The sequence below is a fragment of the Rhinichthys klamathensis genome, unplaced genomic scaffold (assembly GCF_029890125.1).
Source record: "Rhinichthys klamathensis goyatoka isolate OS25496 unplaced genomic scaffold, OSU_Roscu_1.1 h1tg000090l_1, whole genome shotgun sequence".
Taxonomy (NCBI): domain Eukaryota; kingdom Metazoa; phylum Chordata; class Actinopteri; order Cypriniformes; family Leuciscidae; genus Rhinichthys; species Rhinichthys klamathensis.
The window spans coordinates 1343214-1360681 of record NW_026606629.1 but is presented as its reverse complement, the minus strand read 5'-3'; the positions used below and the strand labels follow the sequence as shown (position 1 = coordinate 1360681).

At 40.7% G+C, this 17468-nt stretch overlaps 2 protein-coding genes across 2 annotated transcripts in view; both read right to left on the bottom strand.

The window, feature by feature from the left end:
* Positions 1-381: 381 nt before the first annotated feature.
* abhd13 (abhydrolase domain containing 13) lies at positions 382-6457 on the bottom strand. Its single transcript, XM_056251793.1, has 2 exons — positions 6298-6457; positions 382-2582 (listed from the first exon to the last, which is right to left on the bottom strand). Exon 2 carries the CDS (start codon positions 2529-2531, stop codon positions 1518-1520), a length of 1014 nt encoding a protein of 337 aa, XP_056107768.1. The 5' UTR covers positions 2532-2582; positions 6298-6457; the 3' UTR covers positions 382-1517.
* A 5664-nt stretch (positions 6458-12121) lies between these two features.
* LOC130085833 (NALCN channel auxiliary factor 1) overlaps positions 12122-17468 on the bottom strand; it is a 170450-nt gene continuing 165103 nt past the window's right edge. Inside the window, exon 3 of the mRNA XM_056251792.1 lies at positions 12122-15380. Coding sequence (XP_056107767.1) covers positions 15103-15380 — 278 coding nt within the window. The 3' untranslated portion in view covers positions 12122-15102. The remainder of the gene's footprint in view (positions 15381-17468) is intronic.

Below are 17468 nucleotides of genomic sequence, written 5' to 3'. Positions count from 1 at the left end.
ATGCATGAAATGCCATAGACAAAGACGAGTGAACTAGGATCAGTTGCCCCTGGTCCATTTAACTGTATTCACTGAAAAAGGCAAAAAAAAATTATTTCAATGAGCACTCTGTTTTGTTCCAAAAAAAGGTGTGTATATGTTACATAAACAAAATAAATAAAGAGAGCTTCTCAGATTGTTTAGTAATTTGTTAGGGTTATTCAGTTTAGTAATCCTAAAATCTAGGACATTATGGGAAAGCAGTTGATCATTCATGAGTAAAATAAGGTCACTGGTTAAAATAAATTACATACAGTCATTCCTAAAACATGAGTTTTAAAGCTTTGTAAATTGCAAAAAAAAAATATATATATATGTGTGTGTGTGTGTGTGTGTGTGTTTTTGAAATTTGTAACCAACTTATGATTTTTACATGTATATTTTAAGTGGTAGACAAACGTGAACATTTCCTCAAGCAATGTTAACCACAGACATTATTTTACTCGTGAATTTAAAACCGCTATACTTGATTAGACATACTGTAACTATTTTCAAATTGCATGTGCAGGTGGCTGGGCTTATTGTATAATTTTTAAGGGTTAGTTCACCCAAAATTTTTAATTCTGTCATGAATTACTCACCCTCATTTTGTTCCAAACCTGCAAGACTTTTGTTAATCTTTAGAACACACATTAAGATTTTTTTTAATGAAATCTGAGTGCTTTCTGTCTCGCGATTCACAGCCTATGCAACAACATTTTTAAGCGCTAGAAAGGTAGTAAAGACATCTTTAAAGTAATCCATGTGACTCCAGTGGTTTAACCTCAATTTTATGAAGTGACGCAAGTGCTTTGTTCACGCACTTTTTTTCACCCACTTTATTTACAAAATATTAATCTCCAAAGCGCGTTCACAAGAGCACCACAATGCATGCGTGTTGTGTTGACGCGAGAGTAGAAGATGCGTAAACGCGTGCCGGAGATTAAAATTTAAATGGTAATTTATTTATTTTTCGCAACCAAAGCACTCGCGTCACTTCGTAAAATTGAGGTTAAACCACTGGAGTCACATGGATTACCTTAATGACGTCTTTATTACCTTTCTGGGGCTTGAAAGCGGTAGTTGCTTGCATAGACTGTCAATGGAGGGACCGGAAGCTCTCATATTTCATTAAAAAGATCTTCATTCCAGTTCCGAAGATGAAAGAATGTCTTACGGGTTTGGAATGGCATGAGGGTGAGAAATTAAGTGAACTAACCCTTTAAAAGTGGAAATTGCTTGAAAATGACAAACAAAAAAGACTAAGAGGGCATTCAATTATTTGAGACAGATGCATTTAAACTTAATATAAAAACTGACAAAAGGCTTTAAAGAAATGTAGCCTTCACTACTGAATAAATGATATTGTAAATAATGAATGAATTATTGGTGTGTGATCAATGGAAAGAAAGAGCTTAGGAAGTTGGGGAGAAAAAAAAATTTGTACATTCTTTTTGAGCGGGTCCAGATTTATAGAGCAGTCAACAGTAGTGACTGTTCTAGATTATGGTGACGTTGGATGTCCCCTGGGCCGTCTCTTCACTTGCATGGCTTTTAAGTAGCTCTTTCATAAACTGCTCCAGGGCGGCAAAATAACCCTGGCACTGCCAGGTGTCGTTGTGCGTACCCTCGGGAAAGATACCGAGGCGTTTAGTCCGAGACGGGGACAGCTCGTACAGCTGTTTCATCATCACTGGGGGGATGAGTTGGTCTGATAAGCCCGAGATAAAGAGAGATGGCATACGGCAGAGAGCCACGTGTCTATAGGACAGAAACTTGTTCTTGTAGCACCAAAGTGGCAAGTAACGCATGGGGAAGAAAGAGAACAGCGTGGCCGCCATGTGCGGGATGCTCAGGAAAGTGTTCTCCACCATGATGGCGGCCACTCGATGCGGGTTTCCCGACGCCAGGCGGATGGCCACCGCGCCACCCAACGAGCGGCCGAACAGGACCACCTTGGTCTTGTCGATGTCCGGCCGGGTCATGATGTAATCCAAGGTAGCCTCTGCGTCCTTGTACAGTCCCTCTTCGCAAGGTTCTCCTTCGCTCTTTCCATAGCCTCTGTAGTCCAACAGAACCACATTGGCCTTCAGGTTCACCAGCATGAGCAGTGCGTTCGGCACACGATGGCCGATGTTCCCCGCATTGCCGTGGAAATATAAAATGGTGGGAGCGGTGGCAGGGTTTTCGCCCGTGTAACGGAGCAGGATGAGATTGAGCCGTACACCATCTTTGGTGCGGACAAACACGTTCTCGTGTGGGATTCCCGTCGGCATGGGAACATAAAGACGCGAGGACGAGGGCTGGTCGGGGAAGTAGAGCAGCACGTCCTGGAACTTGTACAGGATGGCGGCCACAGAGACCAGGATGAGTCCCAGCAGTATGAAGCCTCCGTACAGGTGGAAGGTCAGAATCAGGGCTAGCAGGGAGACGCGGCAGATTCCCCATGACCACGCGCACACGGTCAGCAAACACGCCTCAAGTGCCGCCCATAACCTCCATGGCTTCTCCATGGCGGCAACCTTGATGACAAGAGAGTCTCCGAAACTCACTGCAGACGTATTCTGGAGAAACATAGAAGGTCGGTTTGTAAGGTCAGAGATTTTGTTATAACATTTGGTGGTGCCTAAAACATTTTATTTTAAGTTAAGTTACACATGCTACATGTACTTAGTTAATGTAGTTTCCTCAGTACTTATATGTGTAACTAATTACAGTGTCAAGTTAAGGCACCTTTATTTATAGAACGCTTTATACAATCGAACAACATTACCTTAGTGTAACCTAGAGCTGCATGATTCTGGATAAATTGAGAATCAATATTTTTTTGTTTCAAACAGGATTCTCTGAAGAGACAACTAAACAAAATAACATGTTATTTACTAAAAGTTCTAACAAAATGTTAATTGCTGCAGACTTTTTTAAATGTTGAATTAATCTGGATTATTTAAAAAACTGGGTTTGAATGAATGATTAAATAACTCATAAATACTTCAAAATTAAAAACCTTTTTATACATTTGCCCCTTTTCATTACTTCAGACTTACTGAAGTTACTTCAGACTCTTCGGTGCTCCGCTGGCTCCAACTCTGGTGGTTGGCTGCCACGTAAAATCGCACGATTAAGGATATTTATTCTGTCATGTATACTGTCATGTAGGCTATGACTAACTTTCTTCTGTGGAAAAAAGAATATTTTGAGAAATGAATTTTCTGTCAATGGTGACCAAAAATGTTATCAATTATCAAACTTATTCAGAATATCTTCTGAGAATAAAGACAGTCATCCAGGTTTGGAATGACAAATGAGAGTAAATTATGACAGAATTTTTTGGTGTGCAATCTCTTGAATGTATAACTTTGTATACTTTAAATATAATGTGACTATTTTACAACAACCTTGAATGTGGCTCATCCAATCAGAAAAAGCTGGAACTATTTGTATTAAAATATTTGTCTGTTTTGTCCCCGTTTTTTTCTCCACTTATTTTTCCTAATAAATTTCCAAATAGAAAGAGAAAATAAATCAAATGAGACTAAGTGCTTTTCATCTGTAAAGTACTTAATTCACCGGATTATCCAAAAACAGGCATTAACATGGTAAAGTAATATATTCCATTTCTGTTAAGACTCCAGGCAGTAACGATATTGTCAATAAATGCATAAATATGTATTAGAGCCCGACCGATATGGATTTTTGGGGGCCGATGCCGATACCGATATTAGGGAGTAAAAAAAGCCCGATACCGATATATCGGCCGATATTATTTATGTGTATATTATAATACAGTAGCAATATTATTTATGTGTATTATAGTACAGTATACCAGTCAAAAGTTTGGACACTTTCCTATTGGTGTGTACAAACTTTTGATGGGTACTTTACACAGTAGCTATAAACAGAATAAATATATTTTATAAACACGTTTTGCAATGATCACTCAAATGTGGTGATCAAACACTTGTGTGACACAGATATGTAATGGAGGCAGGGGGAATGATAGAATGAGAATTATACAGCTGAGCTGTAACCAAACTAGTTTGCATTGCATGTTATATTATATTATATTCTATATACTGTTGCATAATCTTCACTAATGACTTTGTCTTTTAATTTAGTCATAACTTGTATCAATAAATATATAAAAAGTGTCCCTGAAAAAACCTTATTATCTTCTATTTTTACTCTTAATTCCTCTAATCTCTACCAGTGGAGGAAGAACTCAGATCTTTTTACTAAAGTAAAATTAATAATATCATAATGAAAACGTTTTTAATTACATATGTACAGTACTTTTATACTATTTTAAATAATTAGTAAGGAAAATGTACTAAACGTGAAACTAGGCTACTCTTAATGCAAAATGGCCCTATATAAAGTGTTATAATTATATACATTTTTGGAATATTGCTTGATGTTGTAACGTAGCGTTATAGGCAGAATGAGCTTTAACACGGTGTCTTCACCGGACGCGGCCATTACTGCTCGCGGCGCAACAGCTGTTTACCCGAGACAAAGCTGAATCAGTTTACTGTCGGAGATCGCTCGCGCCACGCATTTAATCAATGTTTCATCAACCAATTGCCTTAATAAATAAGAAGTAGGCCTAAATATAGCAGACAATATAATCAGGACTTCTCAGCTGCGCGCTTGCAACAGTCATAAGCTCACACAATACGTGATAGAGGCTTGTAGCAGAGAAATCAATTCTGTGAATTACACAGCGCAAATCACAAGTACCCGGTAGGCTACTACCCACCGGATGAAGAAGCGTTGGTTCTCAGTCTCCACAGGCTACATAAAATATTCATTTTATTTTATTTTATTTTTCGTGTTCGCATTTATGAGGAAAAAAACATGTTACAGACGCGACAGTTCAGCACTACGGACGTGAGCGCTCTGAAAGCGGCACTAAAATATGCTTTGAAACTTTCACATAGACATCAAACAGAAAGCACAAAACCTTTCGTTTCAAAGTGAATTTCGTTTTGTATTAATTGTATCTTAATTTTAATCAATGTTTCATCAACCATTTGCCTGGATTTAATTTATAAGAAATATAGCAGACGATAGATAATCTCATTCTCGACACGGAGGCGCCTGCGGGTGAACTCGTCTCATGAACCGAAACTCAGCGTATAGACCTGAGAATTGAAATATATCTATATTGAAATGTCTACTTTTAAACAGAACAATTCAAAACGAAAGACAGACAGACTCATGTAATCGTATGAAATGTGCATTTCTCTCTGGCGCGCGCTCACTGAAGATCGCGAGTCAGCATCGTCAACTTCATCTTTGGCTGACACTGACGAAAAACACTTGTTTATTAATAAACAATTAAAATATCTCCTTGCTATATTTGTTGTATTCATAATCATTACTTTTGCCAGTTCTTGTGACAGCTTTTAGGTGCTTTATTGGCAGCGCCACCCTTACATGAATCACCGCACCCGCATTTTTTAAAATATTCATTTATCGGCCATTATAAATGCCGATACCGATAGTTAGGAAAATGCCTAAAATCGGCCGATAATATCGGCCCGCCGATATATCGGCCGGGCTCTAATATGTATGCAGTTGCCATGATATAAAATGACTTACTGACTGTGATATAAGATTTTGGTTACATCTTCCTGCCCTACAATGATACTGACGTACTATGGTATTACCCTCTGATATAATCCTTGCTTGTACCATGGTAGTAGCACCACAGTACTTTTTGCAGAAGCAGAAAACTAGAGCAAATACACATTGTAAGTTATCTAAACACACACAGAGATAAAAAATAAAAATAAAACTATAAGGTGTTTTCTGATGACACAACACAGTGGTATCTGGAGCCCTCAGGGTGTTTAGGGTCGGGACCAAGTCCAGTCTTGACCGATCCAATCACACAGGAATGCAGATGAGGATCAGCACTTATTCATCTATACTGCACATATCAGAAACATTTTTAGAGCTTTTTTTCCAAAATCAACATTACTTTCGGAATGCAATTCATTAAGCAGCTGCTCCACGACCTGACCCCAATATCAAAGCATACAGTAAAACACTGTCACTGTTAGCATATCCGCACTTTGCTTTTCAGCCAGCTGTTGACATCGTGAGAGAAACACCCTGAAGTCCAAACCCAGATGACAGGAATCATAAACACGCCGATGACATATTAATGTTGACAGCAGCTTTTCCCTCTGGACTTCATGTACTGCACAGCTAATACAGCTGCTAGCCATATCTAACACACATCTGCTGCCAGTCTGATTCAAAACTACTCACATCTATCGCATTCTTCAGCGGCACATCTTTAGCTGAGCTTACGAGCAGGAGAAACGGTCATCTATACGAACATGCCGTGAAATAACAGCTGATCCACTGTGGCTAGCAGCAAATCTAGCCGGACTGCTGCTGACTGTACACCGGTGTCGCTTCTAGGAAGTTCCGGGAGGAAACAGCGGAACCTTCTGCTGGCGGCCAACGCATAGCCTATCATTGCTAATATTCATGAATACAAATAGGCCTTTGCACCCAGTAAAAATTACAATTATTAAATTGTATACATTTATACATTTAAAACACATGTGATAACTAATGGCCTAAAGTGATATTTATGAAAAAATGGCTACCTAGATAGCTGAGTCTGACTCTGACCTGTGTAGTAGGTTTTTTGTGTTTACTTGATAAACAGCTATAGAAAAAAATACATGGTGATATTAGATCGGTGCTGGGCAACAAGAACGATGTGCTAACGTGGTCATTAAGTAAAAAAAAAACATGTCATTTATTATAATGCTGTCTGAAAGTTAAAAATTAAACTTGTATAATTTTGTAAATAGCCAATGATTAATTTTGAATGTTCTCTGAACGTTCTGAAGCAAGTAATAAAAAAAAGACATTAGAAATATGTTGGCCAACTAAAACGTTTCAGACCAAAAAAGTTGCATGAACGTCGTATAAATAGCGGTTTTGTGCTAATGAACTTTATTCAAGACCAGCTGCGTCCGAAATCTAATAAATGCTGCCTTTGGAGTACGCATTCCAAGGTCAGAAGGCATCAAGGCACTTCCAAATGCAATATGTTTCACTTCCTGTCTCCTCAGATACCTTCATCTGATCGATTTTTGAAGACAGCATAGAAGCCTATCCTTCGCTACCTTTGATGTCCCACAATCCTGTGCTTTCCATTCTGTGACAGTTGAGCAAGAAAATAAAGAAAAATAAAGATGGCGTCTGAAAGTTGCAGCTGTTCGTAAGTGTGTGTAAATGTACATTTTTTATCAAAGTTTTCCACTTATGATATCATTTCTAGCGAGAAATTACTATTGTAGTAATTAAATATTCACTTAGTTTTCACCAAAGCTCGCTCTATTTTGCTGTAGATCAAAACTGTTATGCTGCCTCAGAGGTCTGTCCGAAATCAGTTTTGTGAGGTACCTTCATGTGCAAATGCTGCCTGAAAAGTCATTGCCTGATAGGCAGCGATGCAACAAGTCAGTTAGCCTACCTAAGTTTTCGGACGCAGCCCAGATAACTCGTTACAAGACATTCGAAATTTGATGGCCAACTAAAACGTTTTAGGGAGAAAAAAAAAAGTTGCATGAACGTTGTATAAATAGCGGTTCCCTTTCGAATGGTCACTTCGTATTGCGTAGCTATACGCAGTGGGGGAACTCCCTTTCCTCGATTTACTGAAGCTTATATGTAAAACGCATTTGCAGCTGCACAGCTAGCACATTGAGCGTCCGACTCGCTCATAGGCTGTGCTTTGGCAACTGCACATCCAATGGCGCGGGCGTAGAGCTAGCTCATTGGTCGCACGTCAGAGCCCGTCAAGGGGGCGTGGCCTTAGCCTATATTATTCCCCAGAATTCGCCATTATAGCAGATTTTACTCCTTCAGCGACAACTTCACGTCTCTGACTTTTTACTGAGCTTTCGCCGTCGAACAAGCCCTTCAGCCTGAGCGTGTCTCATCTCAGCAGACTACGTCTTCATCAGCCGTTTTCTCCTGACGCCATCTCACCTGTGGCTATCTGGCGACGACGCTATATCCTTTCGTTTCGTTTTACAGATATTGAGCGTGCGAGGCGTTGTTTCAAATGCCTCGCTCATCTTGTGCCACGTACGGATGCAATCTGCACGAGGCCGACGAGCACACGAGATGCATCTCATGCCTGGGGATCGTCCATGCGGAGACTGCACTCGATGCCCATGTCTGTGCTGCGAACGCGACTAGCTCTCTCCCGAGACGGCGACGCCGCGTCACAGACTCTTCCTTTTCCAACCGAGGAAAAAGAAGCGCCGCAGCCAACGACAGCCTGAGAGTATGGAGGTCAGCGAGCGCACGCCGGCCACGTCCCCGCGTGCCTCGTTTTCGGGCAACCTGCATGCCATGGCGACACACCTCCTCCTATGGGCACAGTCCAATCTGAGCTCTCTGAGAGCAGCACATATCCCTGGCATTCAGAATCTGGGTACGGATATGCTCTTGCGGGGCAACACTCCCCTAGGCGAGTGGTCCCTGAACTCGCAGACGGTCAGTCTGATATGGAGTGTGCTCGGCGAGGCCAAAGTCGACCTTTTCGCCTCGAGAACCAACACTCACTGCACAGTGTTCTTTTCAAAGAGCAGGGATGCGCTGGCCCATCGTTGGCCCAACCGCCCCCCTTTATGCGTATATCTGTGAGCCCTGCATGTTTTGGAGTTTGGGCCAGGTGATTCCAGGGTCATACTCAAACCCAGACATGGTTATATACCCAAAGTGCTCTCAACGCCGTTCAGAGCACAGGTTATTACGTTATTAGCCCTTCCCCCTTCTGCAGAGGATGGGGAGGTTAATCTTCTCTGCCCTGTCAGAGCACTGAGGATCTATCTGGAGCGTTCTGTGTCTTTTAGACAATCAGAACAGCTTTTTGTCTGTTTCGGTGGCCGATCTAAGGGTGATCCAATCACTAAGCAAAGACTGTCTAGATGGATAGTGGATGCCATTTCGATGGCTTATTCCTCGGTGGGTCAGGTTTGCCCCATAGGTGTCAAGGCCCATTCGACCAGGGGCATGGCTTCGTCATGGGCGTGGTCATCTGGTTTTCCCATCCAGGATATTTGTGATGCGGCAGGCTGGTCCTCGCCTTCCACATTTATGAAGTTTTATAATATGGAGGTGCCTTCCCTGCAGGCGAAGCTACTTTCTGTATGACAAGGCCCAACGGTGTCTGGTCATGTCCCCCACTGCGTATAGCTACGGAATACTCGTTCCCTATCTCAGGGAACCGAGGTTACGAAAGTAACCGAGTAGTTTTGTGATAATGAAATTTATTGAAGACCAGATAACTCGTAACAAAACGTTCTGTATGGCAAGTTCCTGCAGAGTTTAGTTTAATCCCTACATCACCTGAAGCTTTAGTAATCCTGAAGACCTTGATTAACTTCGTCAGGTGTGTTTGACTAGGTCTGGAGCTAAACTTAGGCCCTGTCCACACGGACACGGGTATTTTTATAACCGTGACTTTTTTTACGCTGTTCGGCCGTTCGTCCACACGGAAACGCACTGAAACCGAACATTTTTGAAAACCCCTGCCAGGGTGAGGATTTTCAGAAACGCCGGTTACAGTGTTGTCGTGTAGACAGTGAAACCGGGGTTTTTGCCTTGCGACGTCAGAGTGTGCGCCGTTATCCGCTGTGTTTGACGTCAGATTTGCGCTTCTGATTGGCCAACGTGGCTTTACGGTTAAGGGTTATATCGCCGCCTGCTGGCGTGGCATGCTCTTGATCGCGCTTGATAGCGTGTTTTTGCGTTTTCATGTAGACGGAGACCGAGCATGTGTGGACGGGATTTTTTTTTAAAACGCTGTAGGAAAAACTCCGGTTATAAAAATACCCGTGTCCGTGTGGACAAGGCCTTAGTAGGAAAGTGTATTTTGAGGGCCACAGTTGCCAATCCATGTATTAGAGCCTAGTATTTTTAAAAAGTAGGCTACTTTTGAAAAGTACGCATTCAGAAATAAATTGTGTTTTTCTGAAGAGCCATCTGAGTGGTTTACATGTGAGATGAAGTAGCTACTTATAATTGTTTTTTTCTATAAAAAAGTGTTTTAAATATATATAATGGGTCGCCCCCTCAAGGTATTTTGCCATGTTGAAATGACAGTTTCACTTAACGTCATAGAGAATCCTGATGCTCATTGGCTGCCATCTCTGTGGATACGCTAGTAGCGTGGTGCTGTTTTATGACGCAATAAGCTAAATTTAGACAATGCGACACTTATTTTGGTGCTTTACCAGCTGAGGCAATGGGATAATCTGTCGAAGAAGCAGAAGACAGAAAAACAAAGGTACAAACTAGCATAAACATCGGTAGCCTACAAGGTGGAAAGATCTGATGACGTTGTGACACCCAAGTTGTTGAACAGGTAAGTGAATTAATTGTGTAGGCCGCTCTCTAAAGCTCACTTGTAAATGTAATTTACATAAAACAGATCATGCTGATCCGTCAAAAGATAGCAGTGCTGTGTATAACATTGTGGTATCTTTGTTTAATTTACACAGAGAACAGCAGTGCTAAAAGAACAACAGTTCGTACAAGGTTAAAGTACTTGAATTTGACTTTTTGAAATTTAAGTCCTGGAAAACCCTTGAAAACAGCCATTTATGGAGGTACTTGAATAAATGGTACCATTTTGATTAGACATTTAATAATGTCTAATCAAAATGTTAGCACAAAAAAAACAAAAAAACAATTTGTATACATCGTTCATGGAGCGGGGTTTTTTTCTGAAATGTTTTAGTTGGACATTTGTCAAAATTTTTTTTTTTTTAAATGTTAGCTTCAGAATGTTCAGAGAATATTCAAAAGGAATGTTCCCATAATGCTTGAAGAATGATAAAATAACCAAGACATTTTTGTTTTTTAAAACATAAAAAAGAGGAAGTTTTAAATATTCAGAAATAACGTTTTCATAACTTAAAGCGAACATTTGCAAAAAGTTCTTAGAATTATTTTTTTTTTTTTTTTTTTTTTTTACTGGGTATGACCTGAATCCCCCATGTTATAACCTCTTTTGACTTAAAAGTAATGCTCAAAACGAAAGAGCACCCAGACACAAGTGAACAGACAATATTTGTTATTTCATCAGAACACAACTTTAATCATTTTAGCAGTATAATCATACCTTCGAAAAGATCATAACATGTGAGATTGTTTTATAAATTATTTCATCAAAGTTGCTTGTAAAAAAATTAAATAGGTTACTGAACTAAATCATCTATAATATTACAATATACCGGTAGTATATAATATTATTTTTTTTCCAGTAGTCATAGTCATAATGTTATCTCTATATGCCTTTAAACCTTTGTCTTTTTTTCATAAAGTCATTGCTTTGCACATACCATCACAGCCTGCAGGTGCCGATGTTGTGACCAAGAGAACAGTTCTTGTGATGAAACCACTCCGCTCTCAGTATCGATCTCAGCACAAACCAACCAATGATCTCTGACACTTACAAAAGAGGAGTTAAAAAAGGACACCAACTCAGAACACAAGGAAACCTCCAAATCAAACGGAGACACACATTGTTTAGCATTCTCAAAACGTATTTACAACAGAAAAAACAACTGAGGTTGAGGGCTGCATAGGTCCACAGGATTCAGAAAGAGAAAAGAAAGTATTTCTGCTTGCTAAGTGATTACGCAATGTGGATGCTACTTACACAGCTGGATCAGTACTTGGAAATGACCATAACACATGTGCAAGCATAAAATACATCTTATAGTAGGTTTGGTGGTGTTTAGCGATTTTAGCAGGCATCTGTTACATTCAATCTCATTAGTCGCTGAGACATACTGAATGGTGATTGAATCCCAACAAACACAGAGAAACGTGTTACAAACATGACAAATCTGAGCAGCCACAACGCCACTCTCCTTTAAGGAAGATGTTTTAAAGGAGTTTTTGTCTAAAAACTCGTTCGAAATGAGTTTTTGTCTAACAAGGTGCCTGATTCACACTTGTTGCATTAGTCCAATTATATGTTGAAATTGACATAACTCGAATTGCAGAGCATCACCAAGTATATATATATATATATATATATATATATATATATATATATACACACAGGATTTCTGAGTGAAAAAGCATGTATAATCGTGTTAATGTGTGTGTGTGTGTGTGTGTCCGCTTGTCTTCTTGCTATAACAAACATCCAGAAATTCTTAGCAAAATAATAATAGTGCTAAGCCGTTGTCATTTGCCCATCTCTCTCTATCCCATCTCCTATCCGTCTTTCCTATACCGTCAGGCCCATTTGGAGAAGTTGATTTAGTTTTGTTTGGAAATGAACAGAGAATAATTTCTGATCCGTCTGCTGTTCCGGAGCAGGTGGTCTGAGCTGAATATAGGAGGTTATAAACCAACTAATAAGCTCTCAGGAGGGTATACTGTATCTCTCTGCGCTTTCCTCTAATTATTCATCAGCGAAGTCCTCAGCACAGCTTGCCAGACTGCCCTTATACATCTCAAACAGGGCCGTTGTGCCTTGTCATATGGTCAAACTTTCCTGGTCATGCTATTTTAACTAAAGCACAGGCATAGCATTGTACACATAGCACTGGCTATGGCGTTTCTGGTAACATATTGGTTTTATTTGAAATATACTTATGTATTAATGAGAACATTAGAACATTAGATAGGAGAGATGGACCTAAAAGCAATGAATCAAAGCTGTAATGGTGAGGATATTAAAAGTCATTATTAATATCAAATATGTTTTGATAAAATTCAACAAGCCCAAATTCAAAAACCCTGAACAGCCAACAATTAGCGCTCTGAGTACATTGTTGAAAAATATGAAATTTAAAAACAATGGAAAGAAATTAGCTTCTCTCTCTGTTTTTGACCGATCAGGTCAAATGCCTTTTTATCAGCTAAACTGAGCTGCATTAGCAGTCTGTTTTAGACAACAACAAAAATCACTTTGTGCTTCTGACACCTTAAAAGGTCACCGCTAATGGTAGCTTAAACCACAAAAGGGCAAATGGATTGATTTCTTCTCTTAAAATTAAGGTTACATTTGCCCCAGAGTTGATATTTGAAGTTTAATGGTATAGCATTTGATGGTAATGCATATTACCATCACTGGATTCCAAAAGTAGCCGAAAGATGCTGTCACATTAGCGAAAATTTGCAGACAAAAAGGTCTAATAGTGTAGTGATGCATGAAGCACCACTTACTCAGGTCACTTCCAAACTAAGCAGCTTAATATTGGTTTAATATGACACATTTGAGTGTTCAAAGGTTAACAAATCTGAATCTGTTGCGAAATTCACGTGCGAAAAACATTTGCTGCATTTCGCCGACGGAATTTCGAGATACGAAGGAAAATGCGACCGCATCCCTAATGCAGACAATCTACAGATATTGTCCTTTTTTTAGGCTAAAGGCAGGGAATAAAATTAGACATGGAATGTGTGTGCTCCATTTTATTCCTATGGCATGCATTATGTTGGCCTGCTTTACACAAATATGGCTACAGAACACTTTGTTTTTCTTTTTTAGTTAGCATAGTTAGCCTTAAAGCTAGCTGTGACTGATCTATGAAATGTATATGTATCTAACATTTATGAGATGGAAACACAGGTGTGACGCCTGTCATTTTAACAGGTTCACAGTCACACTGAGGCTTTCAAGAACTTTGTTAAACTCAAGGCTTCGTTTTGTGTGTCACAGTGACACATCCTCATTTGAGCATACCTGTAGAAAAAAAACAACATAAAATAATATATCAGCCCTTAACTTTGCCTCTCTTTCTCACAAAGAAGCAGATACCTTAAGCCCTGCCACCTGAGACGGGCCTTCGTTCTTCTATCTGGAGCCACAAGATTGAGCTCCCCAACTTCCTGCTGACGTGACTATCTTTGTAAAAAATTAACATTGTTTTCACTGAGTTATTCATGCCACGTGAGTCTCTACATGCAGGAGTGTTTGAATGTGTGTAGATGGTGGGTAAGCCCTTTACTGTAATAAGGAATGATGGATCCACTCTGTGTGATTGGGGTAATTTGTCTCGTAAGCTCTGATTGGCTGGGTTCATGCTGCCAAATAATTTGGACGGTACTCGGAGTGAGAGCTCCTCTTTTTCAGATTGTTTGGATTTATTTCTTTAAAACTTTAGCAGCGTAGTCTAAACTCTGGTTCTAACATGCAATTAGAGAATATAGGGTAGAGAATATAATATCTTAATATAATATATAACATTAAAATTGGCAGATATCTTTTGGCAGATTTTGGGGGTGGGGGAGAAGTCTGGATACCATATAACATCCCAAAATGGACCATTTCAGTCAAGCACTTAAGCAAATAACTGAGCGACATTAACGTTCCCAGACCCCCAAAGCTACTGACCTGACCTTGCAAGAAATTACATCATACAAGCAACAAAAACATCAGGCTACCTTAATAAGGTTACAGGATCTTAATGGGAGAATCTGAGTTTGAACCTGGGCTTTTTTGTTGGGTGTCTTGGTATTTGTCTAGGCAGATTTGTCAACGAATAAACTGCAATAGAAAACCCTCGTAATGAATAGAGCAGCATTCAGAGAGTTTGTGATTACGAATAGAAACGAGAAGAACATCTTAGTGGACACACGGATGCAAGCACAGGCACACATGCACACGCACTCATCCATTCGCTCACATGGACACGCACTCAGTCTTGGAATATTCACTTGGATACTGTACATTTAACTCATACGTCTCTGCCAATCCTTTCTGCACAAAGACCCAAATGAAAAGAAAAGAAACATGAATTAGATCCTGTTGTCATCTAGTGCAACAGAAATCCAAACCATAGACACGGTGTAAAAAAAAAAGTGGTGCGAGAGAACTCCGCCCCCTAGAAGCCTCTTTCAACAAAGGCTACGGTGTTGTCCCTTGTTCTTGTTGCTTGATTGGATTTGTCCAGTGTTTGTTTAGCTTGGTCAGTTTGCTTTGATTGCACGTCCACAGTTTCTGTACCAGCAAGTCACCCACGGTCCGTCACGTCACTGGAATCGGCACTGTAACTGCGTTACCGAGTGGCTATTCCGTCATTCCTCGTTGGAGGAGCTGGAGGTGAGGTTGAACCCAGTGGGATTGTGGGATGCTGTGAGAGTGGCAACAGTATGAAGGAGGACGAGGACCAGCAGGCAGAGTTTGAGTCTGCTGTTGCACAGTCTAGAGGCCGCTGACGAGGTCAGGGATGTCCCGTGCTGACACGACGGGTGAGTTCTTTTGAGAGTGCCTTTGGAGCTGTTGTCCGCCCTGCTGTCCCATCGGACATCGCAGCACTCTGTCTCTGCGTCTGAGGGGTTGTCCTCTTGGAGCCCTAGGCCGGGCAAAAGACACACGTTAGGGTCGACGAAAAATAAGTGTTCACAATAAAGGAAGACATCTTTTCAAAATCTAGTTCTTAGAAATGTACTACCTGTATTCATGTTGCTTTCATAAGGTTTGGAAAAACTTTGATATAATATTCAAGAAAAGTTTTAATTTAATGACTGTCATGTGGTGTGACCATCGGGTAAAAAGTAACAAGTGTACACATCTTAATAATTACTTTTTTCAAGGTACAATTTTTTTCTTTGCAAATAATACATTATTATAGGTGCAGTATGAAAATTTCTCAAAATATATATCAAAACAAAATATAAAAGTATATATTTTCTTATAGCAGAAGCAACGCAAAGCAATACAAAGCAATACATCTCTTGCTCAGCTCTGCTCTCAACTCTCTCTCTCCTCTCCCATCATGAGTGGACACACCCCCTACTGCTGATTGGCACTCTCTCTCGCATCATGAGTGGACACACCCCCTACTGCTGATTGGCTCACTCTCTCTTATCTCCCATCATGAGCGGACACGCCCCCTACTGCTGATTGGCTTACTCTCTCTCCTCTCCCATCATGAGCGGACACGCCTCCTACTGCTGACTGTCTTACTCTCTGGGTGCTTCTCAATATCCCTCCTCGTCTCCTCACTCCTCCGTCCTCCATCCTATGACCCGGAAACTAATCGAGCTCAGCCATCTTGAAGGACATCTCAATTCTCTAATTGCACCGCGAGGAGGCGAGGATCGAGGAGTGAGGAGGCTTCCAGAGGAGCTATGAGCGAGGATACACAGGTGTACCCTTTGCGGAAGAGTTTTATCGACTAAACATGACGCACGTATCAATTCTCCTCCCCCTTCACATCTGTCACAATCATTTGAATTTATACTTTACTTTTGTAGTTTACATAAACCACACAACTCACATATTTCAACAAGGTATCTTGCTTTATTATTATTTATTATGAATTTCTTAAATAAACAAACTTTATCAACATAAGGGCAGATCCTTTGAGCACTGCTGATGACGCAGTGAAGTGACGCTCGAGTGATCAAGTATTCCAATGTATAAAAAAGCTTTCATTCAATTCCTCCGTCCTCATTTTTTTTCCTTGCAGCCTTCCCTCGCGTCCTACAGGGGGTGGAGCTGAGACGCGAGGAAAGGAAGCGAGGAAAGGAAACGAGGATGCACAAATAAGAAATGAGAAGCACCCAATATCCTCTCCCATAATGAGTGGACATGCCCCCTACTGGTGATTGGCTTAGTCGCTCTCCTCTCCCATCATGAGCGGACACGCCTCCTACTGCTGACTGTCTTACTCTCTCTCCTCTCCCATCATGAGTGGACATGCCCCCTACTGGTGATTGGCTTACTCGCTCTCCTCTCCCATCATGAGCGGACACGCCCCCTACTGTTGACTGTCTTAAGGTGTGTTCGACATCAGCTGCGGCTGGATGTAACCGATCGGCGAGAGTTGCCCCGTGCAGGCATGGAGGAGCTGCAAACAGAGACGTGAAGTCGGACACTTTCTGGTTCCCGTAGTGACCGCTCACGTGGTGTTTGCGTACTTTACCACAGCTGAAGTGAAATAAATGTAATATTTGCCAAATACACAGATATTTCAGACACATTTTCATTCAATACTTTACTGCTTCATACAGCATCTGTTTGAACAAGAATAAAGTTCAAAATAAGCCTATATCAATGAAGTGGAGTCAACGTTTTTTAATCAGTTTTATTTTGATAAACGACACAATACAACATCGCGACTACATGAAAAGACTGTTTACTGTTATAAAAAAACTGATTTGTGAGCTTTAGTGGAACTAAAGCTGTGAGAAAAAACACGAAACCCACGTGATCGTTGTCATGCGGTGAATCCGGCCAATCGTGGAACAGTTGTGTCATCATCAGAGCTTGTGCAGCCGCTCTTGAGAAGCTGCGCTGGCTGAGTTCTCCGGCTACTCTCGAAACGCTCTCGCGGTACTTTGATGGCATACGTCACAGTCATGTGGCGTCGGCGCTGTATCAAGTCGGACAAAATTTCTAACCGGCATGAACTGTTTCATGTCAGCCGCCGATCGGT